Source organism: Callionymus lyra, chromosome 10 (genome assembly GCF_982586985.1).
Source record: "Callionymus lyra chromosome 10, fCalLyr1.hap1.1, whole genome shotgun sequence".
In the NCBI taxonomy this organism is placed as follows: Eukaryota; Metazoa; Chordata; class Actinopteri; order Syngnathiformes; family Callionymidae; genus Callionymus; species Callionymus lyra.
In genome coordinates, this window is record NC_141827.1 from 21,749,427 (window position 1) to 21,764,172 (window position 14,746).

The 14,746-nt window shown below is 39.3% G+C and overlaps 1 protein-coding gene across 1 annotated transcript; it reads left to right on the top strand.

The window, feature by feature from the left end:
* Window positions 1-3,254: 3,254 nt before the first annotated feature.
* Window positions 3,255-14,432, top strand: apcdd1l (APC down-regulated 1 like). The gene is made up of 4 exons (XM_087801540.1): window positions 3,255-3,632; window positions 11,717-11,888; window positions 12,431-12,950; window positions 13,026-14,432. Exons 1-4 carry the CDS (start codon window positions 3,572-3,574, stop codon window positions 13,788-13,790), a joined length of 1,518 nt encoding a protein of 505 aa, XP_087657666.1. The 5' UTR covers window positions 3,255-3,571; the 3' UTR covers window positions 13,791-14,432.
* Window positions 14,433-14,746: the final 314 nt, after the last annotated feature.

Genomic DNA, 14,746 nt, shown 5'->3' on the forward strand with positions numbered 1-14,746 from the left:
TTATTGCAGATGAAATATATTTTAATTCGTTTTACGTTTACAGCAAACAAAGACACAAAATGTGTTTCAGTAATTTTGCCAAGTTTATGAATTTAGTTTCTTTATATGATGCATTTTAATTGGGAAAAATGATAATCTATATTTGAACTCAGTACGTGATTCATAAAAGGACTGAAACAAGTCAAAAAGTAAGTGAGCTGCTCTGTGAGAAAGTGTTTTACCGACCACAGAACTCCAGATTTAGGCGATGCGAGCGGAACAGAAAGGCTAATGTAAGCAGGATGAGGTATTAGACATCTGTCGTATAAAAACTCTGCACCAGCGCTAGAGTCGCTCAGTAAAAACTCTTCATTGGTCATCATTGATGTGTGCCAGGACTCTGGTCGGGCCCACCCCACGTCCGAGCGCTGCCAGCTCACGCTTGGCAGCCCCTCGAAACCCAAATGTGAGTCTGCAGTGTCAACACGCCGCATGTGTGTGGAGTTAATGAATCAGTGGGAATGGAGCGTGAGTGCATCTTTCTGATGCGAGTGTAAAAATGTGGACATTTAAGGATTAGTTTCCATCGAAAAGTGTCCAGACCGGTCACTCCATTCGAAGTCCATCCATCCATTTTCAGCCGCTTATTCCGTTACGGGGGTCTGCCTTCAATTTAAGTCACGAAAAGAGTCCAAATCCTTCATTTTGACTGAATCAAAATTGCAGGTTGAGCTCAAAATTCTCAATTTATTTACTCTGGCCGGATATTTTGGACAATTACTTTTTCTGAGGGGACGTTGAAAGCCACTATTGGGCCAAAAAAAGACAAAAGAACAAAAAGAAAAAGAAATAGATAGAAAAATACATTTTGTATATTATTTTGTTGTGTTTATATGTTTTCATTGGAATTTATTGGAAGAGCCTAAATATAAATCAGGAAAAAGAACTAAGAAAATAACTATGGACCAGACATGACACGATCAACAAGGAAAACTATTTAAAAAACACTTCAACAAGTCCTATTTAAAGTTGGAATATGAAATTGTTGTCATGAACATTTATACTTTATTTCCATAGATAAAAACTCCTGAGCACATACATAAAGTTATAGGACAGCCCCCCCTGGACACACTTTGCCCAAGTTTGACTTAATTCAATTTGTACATAAAGGTGTTGAGGTCAAAATAATAAATTAGGTACAAGCAAACCGGCTAAAATGTCAAGTTCAGAGCTCAATATAGTCACAATATAGGAGTAACACTGCAGAATACCGTTAGGGAAAAACACAACAAAATACAGGATATTGTCTGCAAGGCGACAGAAACGCTACCATCATTACCCTTTCTGTTGCATAATAATTTGTTAAATATTTGTTGATTAATACATTATCAAAGATATGTGATGAAAAAACGGTGGATGAGACAAACTGTGGCTATGCTGGAGAAATCAAGCGACCCCTTCCCCTTTGTACCAACCAAAAAGCTCCACAGAAAGAGCAGAGAAATTAAGCGTACTTCAAGAGATTCATTGTATCTAATTAATGGGGTTATAATGATTTCGACGCCATTAAAAAGCAGGCTTGAACTTTATGTTTTTTTGATTATTTTTAAATGCCCAAAAAAATTAAACAGCTGCTAAACGATTTGAACTATATGCCTTAAATACCTTCTTTTTATAAACCTCACAACAGTAGCCGAAGCACAAGATATAAGAGCTTAAGTAAAATCTGGAGCTGCTCCTGCAACAAGCCGGAGAAACCAAAGATTGTGTGAGGGACTCTCACAAGTCCTTAATTCAAATCTTTCTCAGCTCAGATCCAGCATGTCTGACCTGCAGCCGAGTCCAAAGTCTGGGCTTAGATCAGCCCGGTGGCAGACCCCACATATATCCATCACGTTACACAAACATTCTTCCAGTATAAACTTTACAGTCTGATGACGCTCCAGACTAAATGGGACGTTGTGATTGTTCCACTATTTCTGTAGGATCATCAATCCAACATATGAGTGTTCTGATGTACCAGATCCAAGTTAAGAAGTCAAAGCAGGTCAAATGTAATGAAATGTTACCATAATAAACACCGTACAGACCATTAAAGATGATAAACCTTTATCGTAATCACATAGTTGTCTTTCTTTTCAGGTCAAGACGTTCATAGCTACTAGTTCATTGTGTTATCGTACCATTTAGGGCCGAAATAAGGTCATCGAATAGGATTACCTTCACATTTAAGTCTAAACTTAAAACTAGTAAATGTTACCTGCATAAAAGCTGTAACAGTTGCAGCCCAGTATTGGACATGTTATTTATCCCTTTAAGTAGATCCTTTGCAATTCTATCCTGACACAAGTTGAATAAATATATTTTAATTTGTTTCATAAATTCTATTGATTTAATACATTTTCACAACATTTTCAGGCTTGGTTAAAAATAAGCCAAGCTAGAAACGATTTGGTAGACGCTGTAACTGATGGGTTGATCACTAGATTCACTCTTGGCTAAAAAATAAATGACAGGAGGTTATAGAATAGTTGCTAAAAGCCAAAGATTGGCATCTAGTCGTTTCTAAAATAGATGCTTCGTGAAGCTTCATCAACCCATCACTAGTTGTAATTTACTTGTGTGTTTTTTGTCACAAATTATTTTTGCTTCACTAAAAAAAACAATCTAAACCTGAAATAAATCTAAATCACTTTATAGTGAAAAATAAGCCTTTTAATTATAATAATAGACTAAATGAAATGGAATTACACAGAAACAGTTTATTCTACTTTAGATTCCACATTTTTATATAAAAATGTTTTATTCATAAATATAGACGTTGAGTGCAAATGTTCATAGAAGCAAAGACTATATGATAGAATTTGGTCTATTTTATTAAAATGTTATTTAATAAAACATCAATTTAATCATATTATAATCCAATACAATGAAATATACTCTTCTTCAAAGGTTTCTAGTGGAAAGGCTTCACGGGCCCCTCCAGTGAGCTGCTGATGTCACCGCCCATTATGTCCACTACTGTAATAAATCGTAATCTCACACCAGAATAATGCAAACATTTTCAGGGACACCTACTGATTTTGACCTTTCGCACCTTCCTCTAAAAGCTCCATGGAGTTTTCACTCCTGTGAGTTTGTGGCTTAAATCTCCTCCTCCCTCTCTCTCTCTCTCTCTATCCTTCTCCCACACACACACTCAAACACACTCCCACCTCCGAAACGCCTAAGAGGCAGACGCACACACACACACACTCACACACACACTCATAACACTCACACAGTTGCTGCACATGCATCAAGTGGAAGTCACCAGTGGAGCAGAAGCTGTGACAGGGATTCTCCCCTTCTTTTTTTTTTCTTTCAGTCTGAGCAAAACAAAAGTGTGGATAAGTTGCATGAGAAGGTTCTTCTCCAGTGTATTCATAGCATGGGATCTGAGAAGAGGAGATAAAAAAAAAAACAAGTCAACCTGCAGACTTTCATCTTTCCTAAAGGATTACCACTCTCGTGTGATGATTCCCTCTCGCTGACTTCCACGGACTTCTAAGAAAGTTTCTCAAGAGCAGGTGAATGTGAAGAGGCAGGAGACATGTCGAGCAGATGTTTCGGTCACCTGTTGAGGGGAGTCTGGCTCTTCTGGCTCTGGCAAGGTGAGCGCTCGGAACCAATCGCTTCTTTCTTTCTTTTTTCTGTGCCTTTGATCTACGCTTTCTTGCCTCCTGATCGTTGTTGTGTACGCGGCACATTTCCTAGTGTGTTTAACCTGATAATGTGAAACATGTTTGTGAGAGAAACTCTTTCATATCAACTGTGTTGAATTGAAGCTTTTTTTGGGTGTGTTTAAAATGGAATTAAAGTTGATTTAAGGTTTTAACAAAAGTTATACTTGCTTGTAAACTGTTTTGATGGACTTGCAAGGTTAGGTAACGATATTTAAACGTTTAGAAGTTTATTTTTGCCATTCGATTTTAGCCCCTGGATAGTTTTCTCATTCTTAAATACTTTTAATTTGATAGTATCCTTCTGCATTTTGCTTTTATATTGATCTGAAACTTAGATTAAAGAACAGTTATGGCTGATATTTTTTTTAATTTTTGGTTAAACATAAAAGCAAAAAATATATTTTATATTAGGGGAAATAATATGATTTATGAATCCATAAATTGTGTTATTGGTTTGGATCTAATCTACACATCAATAAGTCCAAATGAATTCCAAAACATTCTCTGCAAAACAAATACTTTCCCATCACAAATAATTGCAAATTTAAAGAGAAAACTAACCTTTTTTTGTAGCTGGCAGTAACAATCATGACTATCAAATTTCTGAAATTAGGAAGTTGGGAGGAAAAATATGACCTTTCATTAGTCGTAGAAACGGTCGTTCAGCCAAATCTGTTTTTAATTTGCTGCAAATACTCTGCAGCAAATGAAAGAAGCCATCTGTAATATTTCAAGATTCACAGAAGCCTTTGAGATATCAGCACAAGCGACAACCCTGGACTGAGACCTGGATCAAAGAAGATGCTGAAAGTCGTGGATTATATTCCACTTGTGTTTTCATAAGGGTTAAAAACGAATCTCCATCAGTCAGGAAACAATGAGATAAATGTTTTCTGGTGCTGGGCACTCGGCGATTGAGCTCGCAGGACGGAGCGATGAAACAAAGTTATGACAGGAACGAGGAAGTTATTATGTAATTTGTCACCGTTTCCCAAACCACTTTGAAGAGTATAAACAGAGCCTTATGAATAGACTGGTCTGTGTTCAAGTCTTCTGAAGCCGAAGTCGTATCTGTGAGGTGTCTGGATTCGTCTGACAATGTCTGCGAGCGCAGATGCATGACCCTGGAACTAATGTTGCCATTATGTTAATGGTTGGAATAACAGGAGATGGGCATTACTGACCTCACCTCAGGCTGAGGAAGCTCTGCTTTTTCAGCTCTCAGGACTGGTTAGAGCGATGATGAGGAGGATCCTCCAGCACCCCCCACACCGGCCTCACGAAGAGGGAGGACAGATGCCTGCATTCTAGAAGCAAAGGGGGGTTAACTAGATGTTCAGACAGATGATCAGTAACTTTTAGTTTTTTTAAAGATGCTAAGATGTGGATATGTTAAGGGAAATGTCCACCAGAGGGAGACATTGTTTGATGGGGGGGCATTAAATGATGAAGTTAGAAGTGAAGATGTCCAGGAGTGACCAGGTAGGACAAGATAACATATCAGAGGATGGAGATTTTTGGAGATTAGGGTTTTGGAAGACTTCAGATAGATGTGGAGAAGAGAAAATGGACATGTTGGACCAAGATCTTAGAGGAACCAGAAGGAGAAAAAAGGTGAAGACCAAGACTAGGCAGGATAGTCAAGATAGTTTAAGGTGGCAACCCCTCATAGGGCAAAAGATTGAGTAATTGTAAGTAAGTAAGTAAGTAAGTAATATTTATTTATATAGCGCTTTTCCAGACCAGGGTCACAAAGCGCTTAAATAAACAAAACAATACTCAAAAATGTATATACACTTTAAAGAACAAGATAAAACTGAGAACAAGTGAATTCCATTTTATTTTTATTAAGCCATAAATAAGGTTAAAAACGTTAAGGTCACAGAAAAAGTATTAGCACCACCATTACATTTTAACAGATCAAAACAACAAACTAACTAGTGCAGGAAGTACATTATCACATTTTTCTTTAAATTTCAGAATAAAAAAAAAAATAGAAATTAATGTCACTTCCTCCAGTTTGTTGTTTTAAATAATTGTTAGGTATATGTTCCACAATCTCAACCTTAAACTCCTTAATGTTTACACTGTGAATCTACAAATATATAATAAAGGAATTAATCCAGATGTACTCACAGTGGATCACTACGATGTACAAAAGATGTTATTTATTAACATTACATATTAACAAAAAAAAATTTTCCTTTAAAACATTTCGATTTAAAGCCACTTAAATGTTCTATTTTAATGACAAGTTTCACCATCATTACCTACGTATTGTATGTGACCCAAATATTTAAGAAATAGTTCGGATATTATATTTAATCGTTTAAAAATAATAACATGGAGATAAACTTTATTCAACAGTAACCTAAATATCAGTTAACAAAGCAAACGTTAAGTCTTCTAAACATTGTAAACGACCATTAATGCATCAAAAGGTTTATAAGAGGATTTAGCATCATAGCCACTCAAAGTAAACATGATAGCCTAGCTAGAGCAGCTAACAGCTATTATGACGAAATGTTCACTTACCAATAACTTTTATTTATCCCCTAGTAATCCAACTAAATCAGATCCAATAATCCTATAACATTACTGACATGGTGTTTGTGTTAAAATCGCTTTTTTTGCGGAAGATAAAAACTTTGTGTGAAAAACTGAGTTTCAAAATAAAATCATTTATTTATTGATAACGTCGCATCTTTTTATTGATTCATCAATTCAGCTTTTTTTTATGGTTTACGTGAATTCATATTAATTGTTTTTAATTAAACAATATTAATAAATGAATTTTTATTTTATTGTAATTCTTAAATGAAACGTTTAACGAATGGTGAAATAATAGCTAATAGTCGGGAAACATAGATGATTGTATTTTGGTAATAATAAAAAAGATATTTATTCTTGTATGTGGCTTTATTTTTTTCTCTTATTTTGCTAGTGTGCTTCCTGGTCCTGTCCTGTGGTAATTTATCAAATTAAACTATAATTCGAAAACGATCTTTTTAAAGTAAACTATAAACATATCTTTCTGTATTTTATCTTTTCTGCCCATATTGAGTGATATCGATTGAATTTCAAATATAACACACCCTCTCAAACACATTATCTTTCTTATTGTGAAAGGCAGGTCACGACCAGGGCTGGTCACATATCTATTGGAGTTAGAGAAGCTGGAATCCAACCTTTGACATTTATCATACAAATAATGATGCATGAAAATTTAAGCCATGACAAGAAATGTCAAGTTGGCATATTGTCTGTTTGTCCAATGAACCAGTGCTTCATGGTCACAGTTGTGATGTCGACCTGCTGGTAAATGTTCATCTTCTGAATTGAACCGGATAATTTTCTGGTTAAAAAAAAAAGGTGGAAATTCATGTGACAGCTGTTTTATTCATATTTGTGAACAGGAGCCAGAGTTTGCTGAACCGCAGTAGATCTGGCAGCAAGGTCCGCTGGGCAAACTCCTCCAGATCCCTTGTCCAAATAAACGTGGTCGCTGGATTAAGCAGCTTACACTCAGATGAAAAGACAACAGCAGTCGGCCACCGCCGGTCCTAAAACATGACTCCTGGTCACGCGGAGATGTCTGGAGGTCTGGGGACAGCAGGGAATCAAAGACCTGAAAACGATAAATCAACCTGACCCTTGTTTGACTCGCCGAGAAGGAGACGGCACCGCATGTGTGGAGCGAAATTAAAATTCTCTCCGTTATTGCTTCAGGGAATCGAAAAACTTTGGCCGTCGAGAGATTGTGGTTTATTTTAAAATATCAATATGTCGTTAGCGGCTGGTGACTTTGGAAGTCATGAGCAATATAAATGCGGGCGGATCGGCGACAGATGAATTGAGCATTTGGAAGTGATGACAAGCTCCAGTGGAGAAATAAAATATTTTGCAGTAGTCTGAGTATTAATTCAATCTAATGGAGTTTTCTTGGCATGGCTGTTTGGATGTTTAAATCCATTGCTACTGTCTTTCAAAGAAATAGCAGCAAGAACTCTTGAGGTCACAGGGCCAAAACCAGTCCTGGTCGTACTTTTATGTGGCCCTTATGATGTTCAAAGTACCAAAAGCCATAAATCCCCCAAAGCAGGTGATATCTTAACACCATAGTAATTGATGTGGATCTCCCAAAAAAAAACAAAGGAAGGGAATTCATCTGAAGATAGCAAATATTTGTGTTTAAGCTTCCCACTTGTGTTATCATTTAGGGCTTTCCATTGCGTTAAATCTCCCCCCCAAAATTATTGGTTTTGATTATGATGGGTCAAGGAAGCTTCCATAAGCAGTACTAAGAAATAGCTAGTCAGAGCATCAGATTATACAGCAAAAAGTGCCATCATTAACATTTTGTACTCCAAAATGTCATTTTTTAAGGAATGGATGAAAAAGTTAGTTAGCTATGGTAGCTAACAAGATTAACAAAAACACAAGTAAGTAAGTAATTTATATTTATAGAGCGCTTTTCCATACCAGGCTCACAAAGCGCTTAAATAATCAAAACAATACTCAATAAAATAAACTTAAAAGGTCAAGACAACACCGAGAACAACACTGGAAGGAGGCTGAACCAAATTCTTTATTTACTCCTCAATATAGTGTTTTCTACTTGGTATGGTTGACTATTTGTAGAATAACAGGATTGTTCGTAGTGATGGCTCAGATGAGGCTTCATGAAACAGCTGATGATGTATCATGACACGAGCGCTTCATTTTCAAAGACCACTAGATGAAACCTGGCTACGTCTAAGGCCTTTCAAAAAATAAAGACACTGTATCATGATACATCATTAGCTGTTTCATGAAGCCTCATCGACACATAAGTAGTTACCCAATCAATGACTGGGTCATGTTATTAAAAGTGTCTGTCAAGTCACACACCTGCAGTGAGACCATATAGTCTGGATGCTAAAAAAAAAATCCTTTACAGAGGAAGAACCGATCACACTTCCAACAAATCCACCAGCCACTCATTTCACAGACTCACAAGTGCCCGGCTCAGGGGGGATGTTTTCCCTGACCAACCGGGACTTGAAGATGGAGCTGACTTTGGCAGGGCAGCTGAGATGTGAGGGAAGTTTCCAAAATGTAATCAGGAATACAAACAAACAAGTGGAGAGAAGCCCGGAGGTCCTTGGTAAATAGAATCCCTTCTGTAGTGAAGATCAATGTGCGCAGTGTGTCTATGGACACGTGTGTGTGTGTGGCTGCATGTGTGTGTCAGACAGTCATCAGTCATGAGGTGGTGACAGGCTGCTGCACTGACCCTCTGTGGAAGAATGTGGATACTGCATACAGACTAGAGAAGAAATGTTCCAATACATTTAAGAAAAATCAAGTGTGTGTGTGGATGAATACTAGACATAATTTAGGGTTTTGGCTTCTTTTTTTCAACAAAAATAAACTGGCAAAACATGGTGGAGCTTCTCCTGAAGCTCTTGGACGAGGACTTACTCGAGAGAATAATAAACTATCTATCAATTCTTGTTTCTGTCTTTTGAATATATTCAGGCCACAGGTGCATTACGATATCAAAATGTATTACTTCTACATCTCCTTGGCAGATGTATTTATAGCTAATATCAGGCTAAAGTCATCAGTAACCGCATGGAATTGATGTCTTTAATGATTCATTTATTTTTGCATGACTTTTGCAAAGGATTCTTTTGATCAGTTAGTTTTACAGGCCACAGAAAGAACACCAGGAAGTGGGAAACCACCGCAGAATTATAAAAAAACATCGATGCCGAAACAGAACAATCCCTCATTTCCTCTAATTGTTGAGGAGATTGGAAATTATCATCTGAATCACTTGTGGTCGAGAACCCGCCATGTTGAAGAGGAACACGCGAAAATCCCACAATGAGCAATTTTTGTTTTGCTAAGCCGACTTTTCTTCACGACTTCTCTTGCGATAAGTGCAACCACATGCCCGACCGGACCCCGGTCCAAGAGCGTGAATGACAAGTGACCTCAAGAGTCACTCTGAAGAAATGCTTTTTGGCAACTCCGACCGTGGCTCTTGCATCACTGCATTGATTGTGTTTTGCTAGCAAACTCGAGCGGAAAATGTTAATAGCAGCAACTGAAATCAACACTCGGACCCAGGCTTCCTTATCCAACAGAAATGAAAAAAACAAACAAGAAACTTGGTCTTGAAAGACCATAATTAGAAACAAAAACATTTGAACGTGTGTGTAAAAGCGGCACTCTCAAAAATGTGTGTGTTCAGCTGAAATATTGCTGTGCATCATTTTATTAGCTAGAAGGGAAATAGCTACACTCACGTCTGCGGTTGTGGTCAGTATACGAGGCACAAAAATATCCTGCCTGTGACGCTTATATTTTTAATAAGCACACGTCAGCCAGGCGAAAAAATAAAAAGGTCCAGTTTCACACAAATACACATCAAATAAGTGGATTTAAAACAAACAAGAATAATTCCGGAATTACATAAAGAAAGGATTCTTCGTATTCTTCAGGAAAAAAATTGGGACATCCAGCCTCAGTAGAAAACTTAAAAATTATTATTAATTTATGGAGGAGTTTTTATAAGTGAGGGTAGAAAGTATTGGCAGATAGTCAGGGGTCCAGGAGCAGCAGAAGAGAAGGTGATTTCTCAACAGGCGACATCAAGGTTTAAGGAAGAAGATGAGGTCAGTTGCCAGGGATTAAAGGGGATTAAAACAAAATCAGTAAATCAATAGTTGTCAAAGAGTGCTCCTGGAAAAAGCTCCAAAATGAATTTATGGATTCCAATAACATTTCCAGCAAATCCATGAATTAATAATACACATGTCTTAAAGGGTCCATTACTCTGTCACTCTCTATCTTAATTCCATTGTTTCATTTTGACAATACCAGAAATTAAGTCTGATTCTGATTCTAACGCGCTAATCTTAGCAAGTTCTTCTACGAGCTACTGTGTATTTTGTAGGGGCCTAGTTACACTACTGCCACCTGCCGTCCGATTGAGGTCATTGCAATAGATTAAATGAATGTAACGTAATAATATTAGGGAAAAGAACATGAAAGTATACTGTAGGAAAAGGCTAGATTGGTTGAGGTGTTTTCTCTCTTTTAAGCAGCGATGCGTCTTTGATGGTTACATTAAAATATATAATGAAGTTTCGTGATACAGTGGCCACTAGGTGGCACTCCTACTAAATTTCCAAAATGGGTGACACTAAGCCCTTATAATTACAACTCGGTATTTAGAAACCTTAATCTTAATCATTAAATCTCATCGAACCACTTCAAGCTTTCTTTCCAGTTTCTTTTACTGGACAGATTTGTTAACAAGGTTGTTTTTTTGTTTTTTTTTACAGTATTTTGTGAGTGAAAACCTTTAGAGAGGACTTCAAACAGAAAAAACAGATTCCTATATAGAAGAATACTTGTGAGAAAACATCTGCGTGATCTTGCCTATAACAGAATAGAACTCGCCTTACATCCAGGAATACTTTACCAGAACCCTCATGTCCATGTTGCGAGCAGAATGTTCAATAAAACCGAATCAGACCCTGATATCTACGCAATGAGATTTGAGCGGAAAGCGCATTTATGACCAGTGACAGCCTGAGAGATTGCAGATGTGCTCACGTCAAATCAATAAACATTAAACGCAGAAGTGTTTGGGAAAACTCGGACGCCGTCATCCATCATCAGGACTTTCTTAAAGCACATTATTAGCAGATGTTGTCGACTCGGCCCCGGCTGCATTGATTGAAACGAGTAAAGAGTCGAGGTGATGATGTTCTTGAAATACGCACAACGCAGCCCGACTCTTGTGAGGCCAAGTTGGAGGATAAGACGCAGCTGTCGTCCCGTTGTTGGCGTGACGAGCCAGAACCTTCATCCCTTCGGCCAGAAAATTGATTAATAGCTATAAATGCCCTCAATAGTCCTCGCTCACCACTTGATACTCAGACCAACAACATTGAAATGTAGAAAGTCGGTTCATAATAATCATCATTTCATTCTGTATTCCTGCTCTTCTTCAGCTGCCTTCGTGGCCGGCGGTAAACTATGGGATGTGCCCACGGCTTCCTTCTCGTCCATGAGCAACTTCAGTTTAAATTGGGAGCCCTCCTGTCAGCAGCGCCACCTCCAGGACAGAGTGAGAATAACAGCAGACCTTCCTCCGAGGCTGGATGGAACCTGGGTGTCGACGAGGTACACAACAATCTACAGTAACACACGTTCAACACAATCCTATTTGGACCATTATTTAAAAACTGTGACGCTTGTTTTTCCACAAAGACATGGACAAGTTAATCAATTTATTCATTTCAATCTGGAGTGTTAAATTAAATTAAAACGTTGACTCTAAAACAATATTTTTTTGGATATTATAAAGACACTGTTTTATTAGGTATCTTCACAGACAGCAGAACACTGCCGGAGCCAAGGTCTCAGGCAGGAGAATCAAAGATGGTGATGATTTATTTAATATTAAGATAGCACTCATGCTGTAAGAGGAATTACATAAATACATTTTATGTAACAAGATTTTGTAAACATTTTTTTTTTCTCGATATTCTTCAATTATTTTTGAGGGGTAAAGAATTATTTTCCCTTTTTGACCCTTCTAATACTTAGTAAACAATAGAAAACAAAACAACTCCTACTATAATTTGCAAAAACTCACATGGGTCCCCATGAAACGACTCATTCCTGATCAGCATTGCAAATGAAATCAAATTTCCAATGTGCAGGTGTGAAGTCCGTCCAGGTCCAGAGTTCCTGACTCGCTCCTACACCTTCCAGTCGACTCGGCACTACCAGGCCCTGCAGCACTACTACAGCGACAGCGGCTGCGAGGACCCTTCCTACTCCCTGATGATCCGGGGCAAGCTCCGCCTGAGGAAGGCTTCCTGGATCACCCTGGGAGCCACGGAGGGCGAACATCACCTCAACAAGGTGGCCATCGTGGTCCACAGTCCGGTGGCCAAACAGAGGTTGACCTCCAGACTCCCCCCGTCCTGCGTCGGTCTGAGTTTGGGTCGGGCGGTGCCGGGGAAGCCGCACGAGCTGTACAACAGCCGAGCTGGCAGAGGGTGCCTGGCGGCGCTCGGCTTCTCCATGATGGAACTGGATTTGGTCCGGGTGGAGACGCAGCATCATGGTTACGGAGGAAAGGTACAGGAGCTGTTTTTGGGAGACATGAACACCGACTGGACTTTGAGGACTCAGTACAGACCCACGGGATACCAGCAGCCCCTGCAGAATGCCATGGTGAGACCTGAATACATATTGAAATCATACAGTTGTTAGTTGAAGCTAAAATTGATTGTTTTTTCTGTCTTTCAGCATCACGTCCATCCCTGTCCTGTGTGTGCCTTGTTGTATCGCTCCTCTGAACAGCGCCCCCCAGTGCTACCCCACAGTCGTACAGTTCATCTCTCTCTGGCCGGCCGCTGGGCCAGTCAGCGCTGTGAAACGAACCCTACGGTCCTGTTCCTGACCAGAGACTTCACATTCGTGCCAGAGCATCATACCTGGCAGGGTATCTACCGCCACTACTCCGACCCTGTTTGTTCCAGGCCCACCTTTACCTTGAAGGCCTCCGGACACTACGCCCGGGGGAACCCGTCCGCCAAAGTCTCGGGCGCCACGGAGTTCGTCTTCAAGGTCACGCAGGTGAGCGTGACCCCTGAGGACCAGGCCACCGCGAAGCTGCTGAACAGCACCAGACCGGGGAAGTGTGGTCAAGCCGGAGGATGGTCGGTCGGGACGGAGCAGGACCTGACCCGGACCGACGGCTGCGCGGTGTTGGGCATCAAACTGCCTCATAAAGAGTACGAGCTTTTCAAGTTGGAGTTGGACCATAAGAAACATCCGCTGCTTTTCATCGGAGAGAGACCGAGTGACGGGTCCAGTCCGGACCGTCCACAGAGTAGACCCACTTCGTTTCAGGTTCCTTTGGGGCATTGCAGCTTTGAAGACTCGCAACCATATGACTTGGGATCTAACAACAAGCAAATCCAGCTACCCACCAGCGGGGCAGAGAAGCTAGCGCAACCAGTGTTAGCTGTGTTCGGATTGGTTGTGAGCAGTTGGTTCAGATTCGTGTAGATACCTCAATGGTGGCCATACATGGTCTAGACATTTCTTGAGACACACAAAGGGTGAACTACTTTTACAGTTGCCTTCCGGGACACTTCAACGGCAGTCTGTGTCCTTAACCTTTGGGTCTCAAACTGAACCATACAAGGTGGTCGACACAGTCAAAGTCGTGGACCGGATAAAACTTTTTGACAGACAACCATCTGAGACCACAATCACATCACATATATCCACATTCCCATTGTCCGTCAAACTCCTATTTGTATTATTATTATTTTTTGGGAACGTGATTGTTCCCTATTTGTGAGGTTTTTTTGAATGGACATTTTTTATTTTATCTCATTTTTACACACAAAACATTGTTACTTCACAACATATCTGAAAAACAAAAGGTAGTTTCCAAATATTTAAATCTTCAGTAAATTACATTTATAACTGGTGCGCAGAGACATTTTAAAGTGCCAAGGGAAAAAAAAGGTTTTGGGAACCAATCCTTTAAACCATCAACCAGTGACATGTATTTTAAGGATATATCCGTTTAAGCCATTTAGTATATCGATCGATGATTTTTTTTTTTCTTACATTGTAAACACGTGTATGTCATTCCACATTCCAGCAAACCAATAAAGTTTTCAGCCCAACTGCCTGACAACAGAAGCACTTCGTATGGATCTCACTTTGTGTTAATGATGGTCGCTCGCCATCAGGATAAAACTATTTATTTCTATAGGATTTCAACCGTATTTTTCATTCATTCTTTCATCCTCCAGGGATCATCTGAAAATGCCTCGTGCAAGTTTAAAATATCCTTTCAAATAAATGGTTGGAGTGCTCTCTGTATTTAGCCGGCGATGATTGAGATCGGCGAGACGTTAATCCTGAAGCTGCACATTTCTTCTTTTCTGTCAACAGATTATGAAAGGAAAACACTTGAAAGTCAATGCTCAGCTTGTTAGCTCTCTTAG

What these genes read in the sequence shown, in the direction of transcription:
- apcdd1l (XM_087801540.1), top strand. Translation starts at nt 3,572, where the DNA reads ATGTCGAGCAGATGTTTCGGTCACCTGTTGAGGGGAGTCTGGCTCTTC. An exon ending in GCTCTTCTGGCTCTGGCAAG is followed by an intron (nt 3,633 to 11,716) that starts GTGAGCGCTCGG and finishes GCTCTTCTTCAG; the next exon opens with CTGCCTTCGTGGCCGGCGGT. An exon ending in GGAACCTGGGTGTCGACGAG is followed by an intron (nt 11,889 to 12,430) that starts GTACACAACAAT and finishes TCCAATGTGCAG; the next exon opens with GTGTGAAGTCCGTCCAGGTC.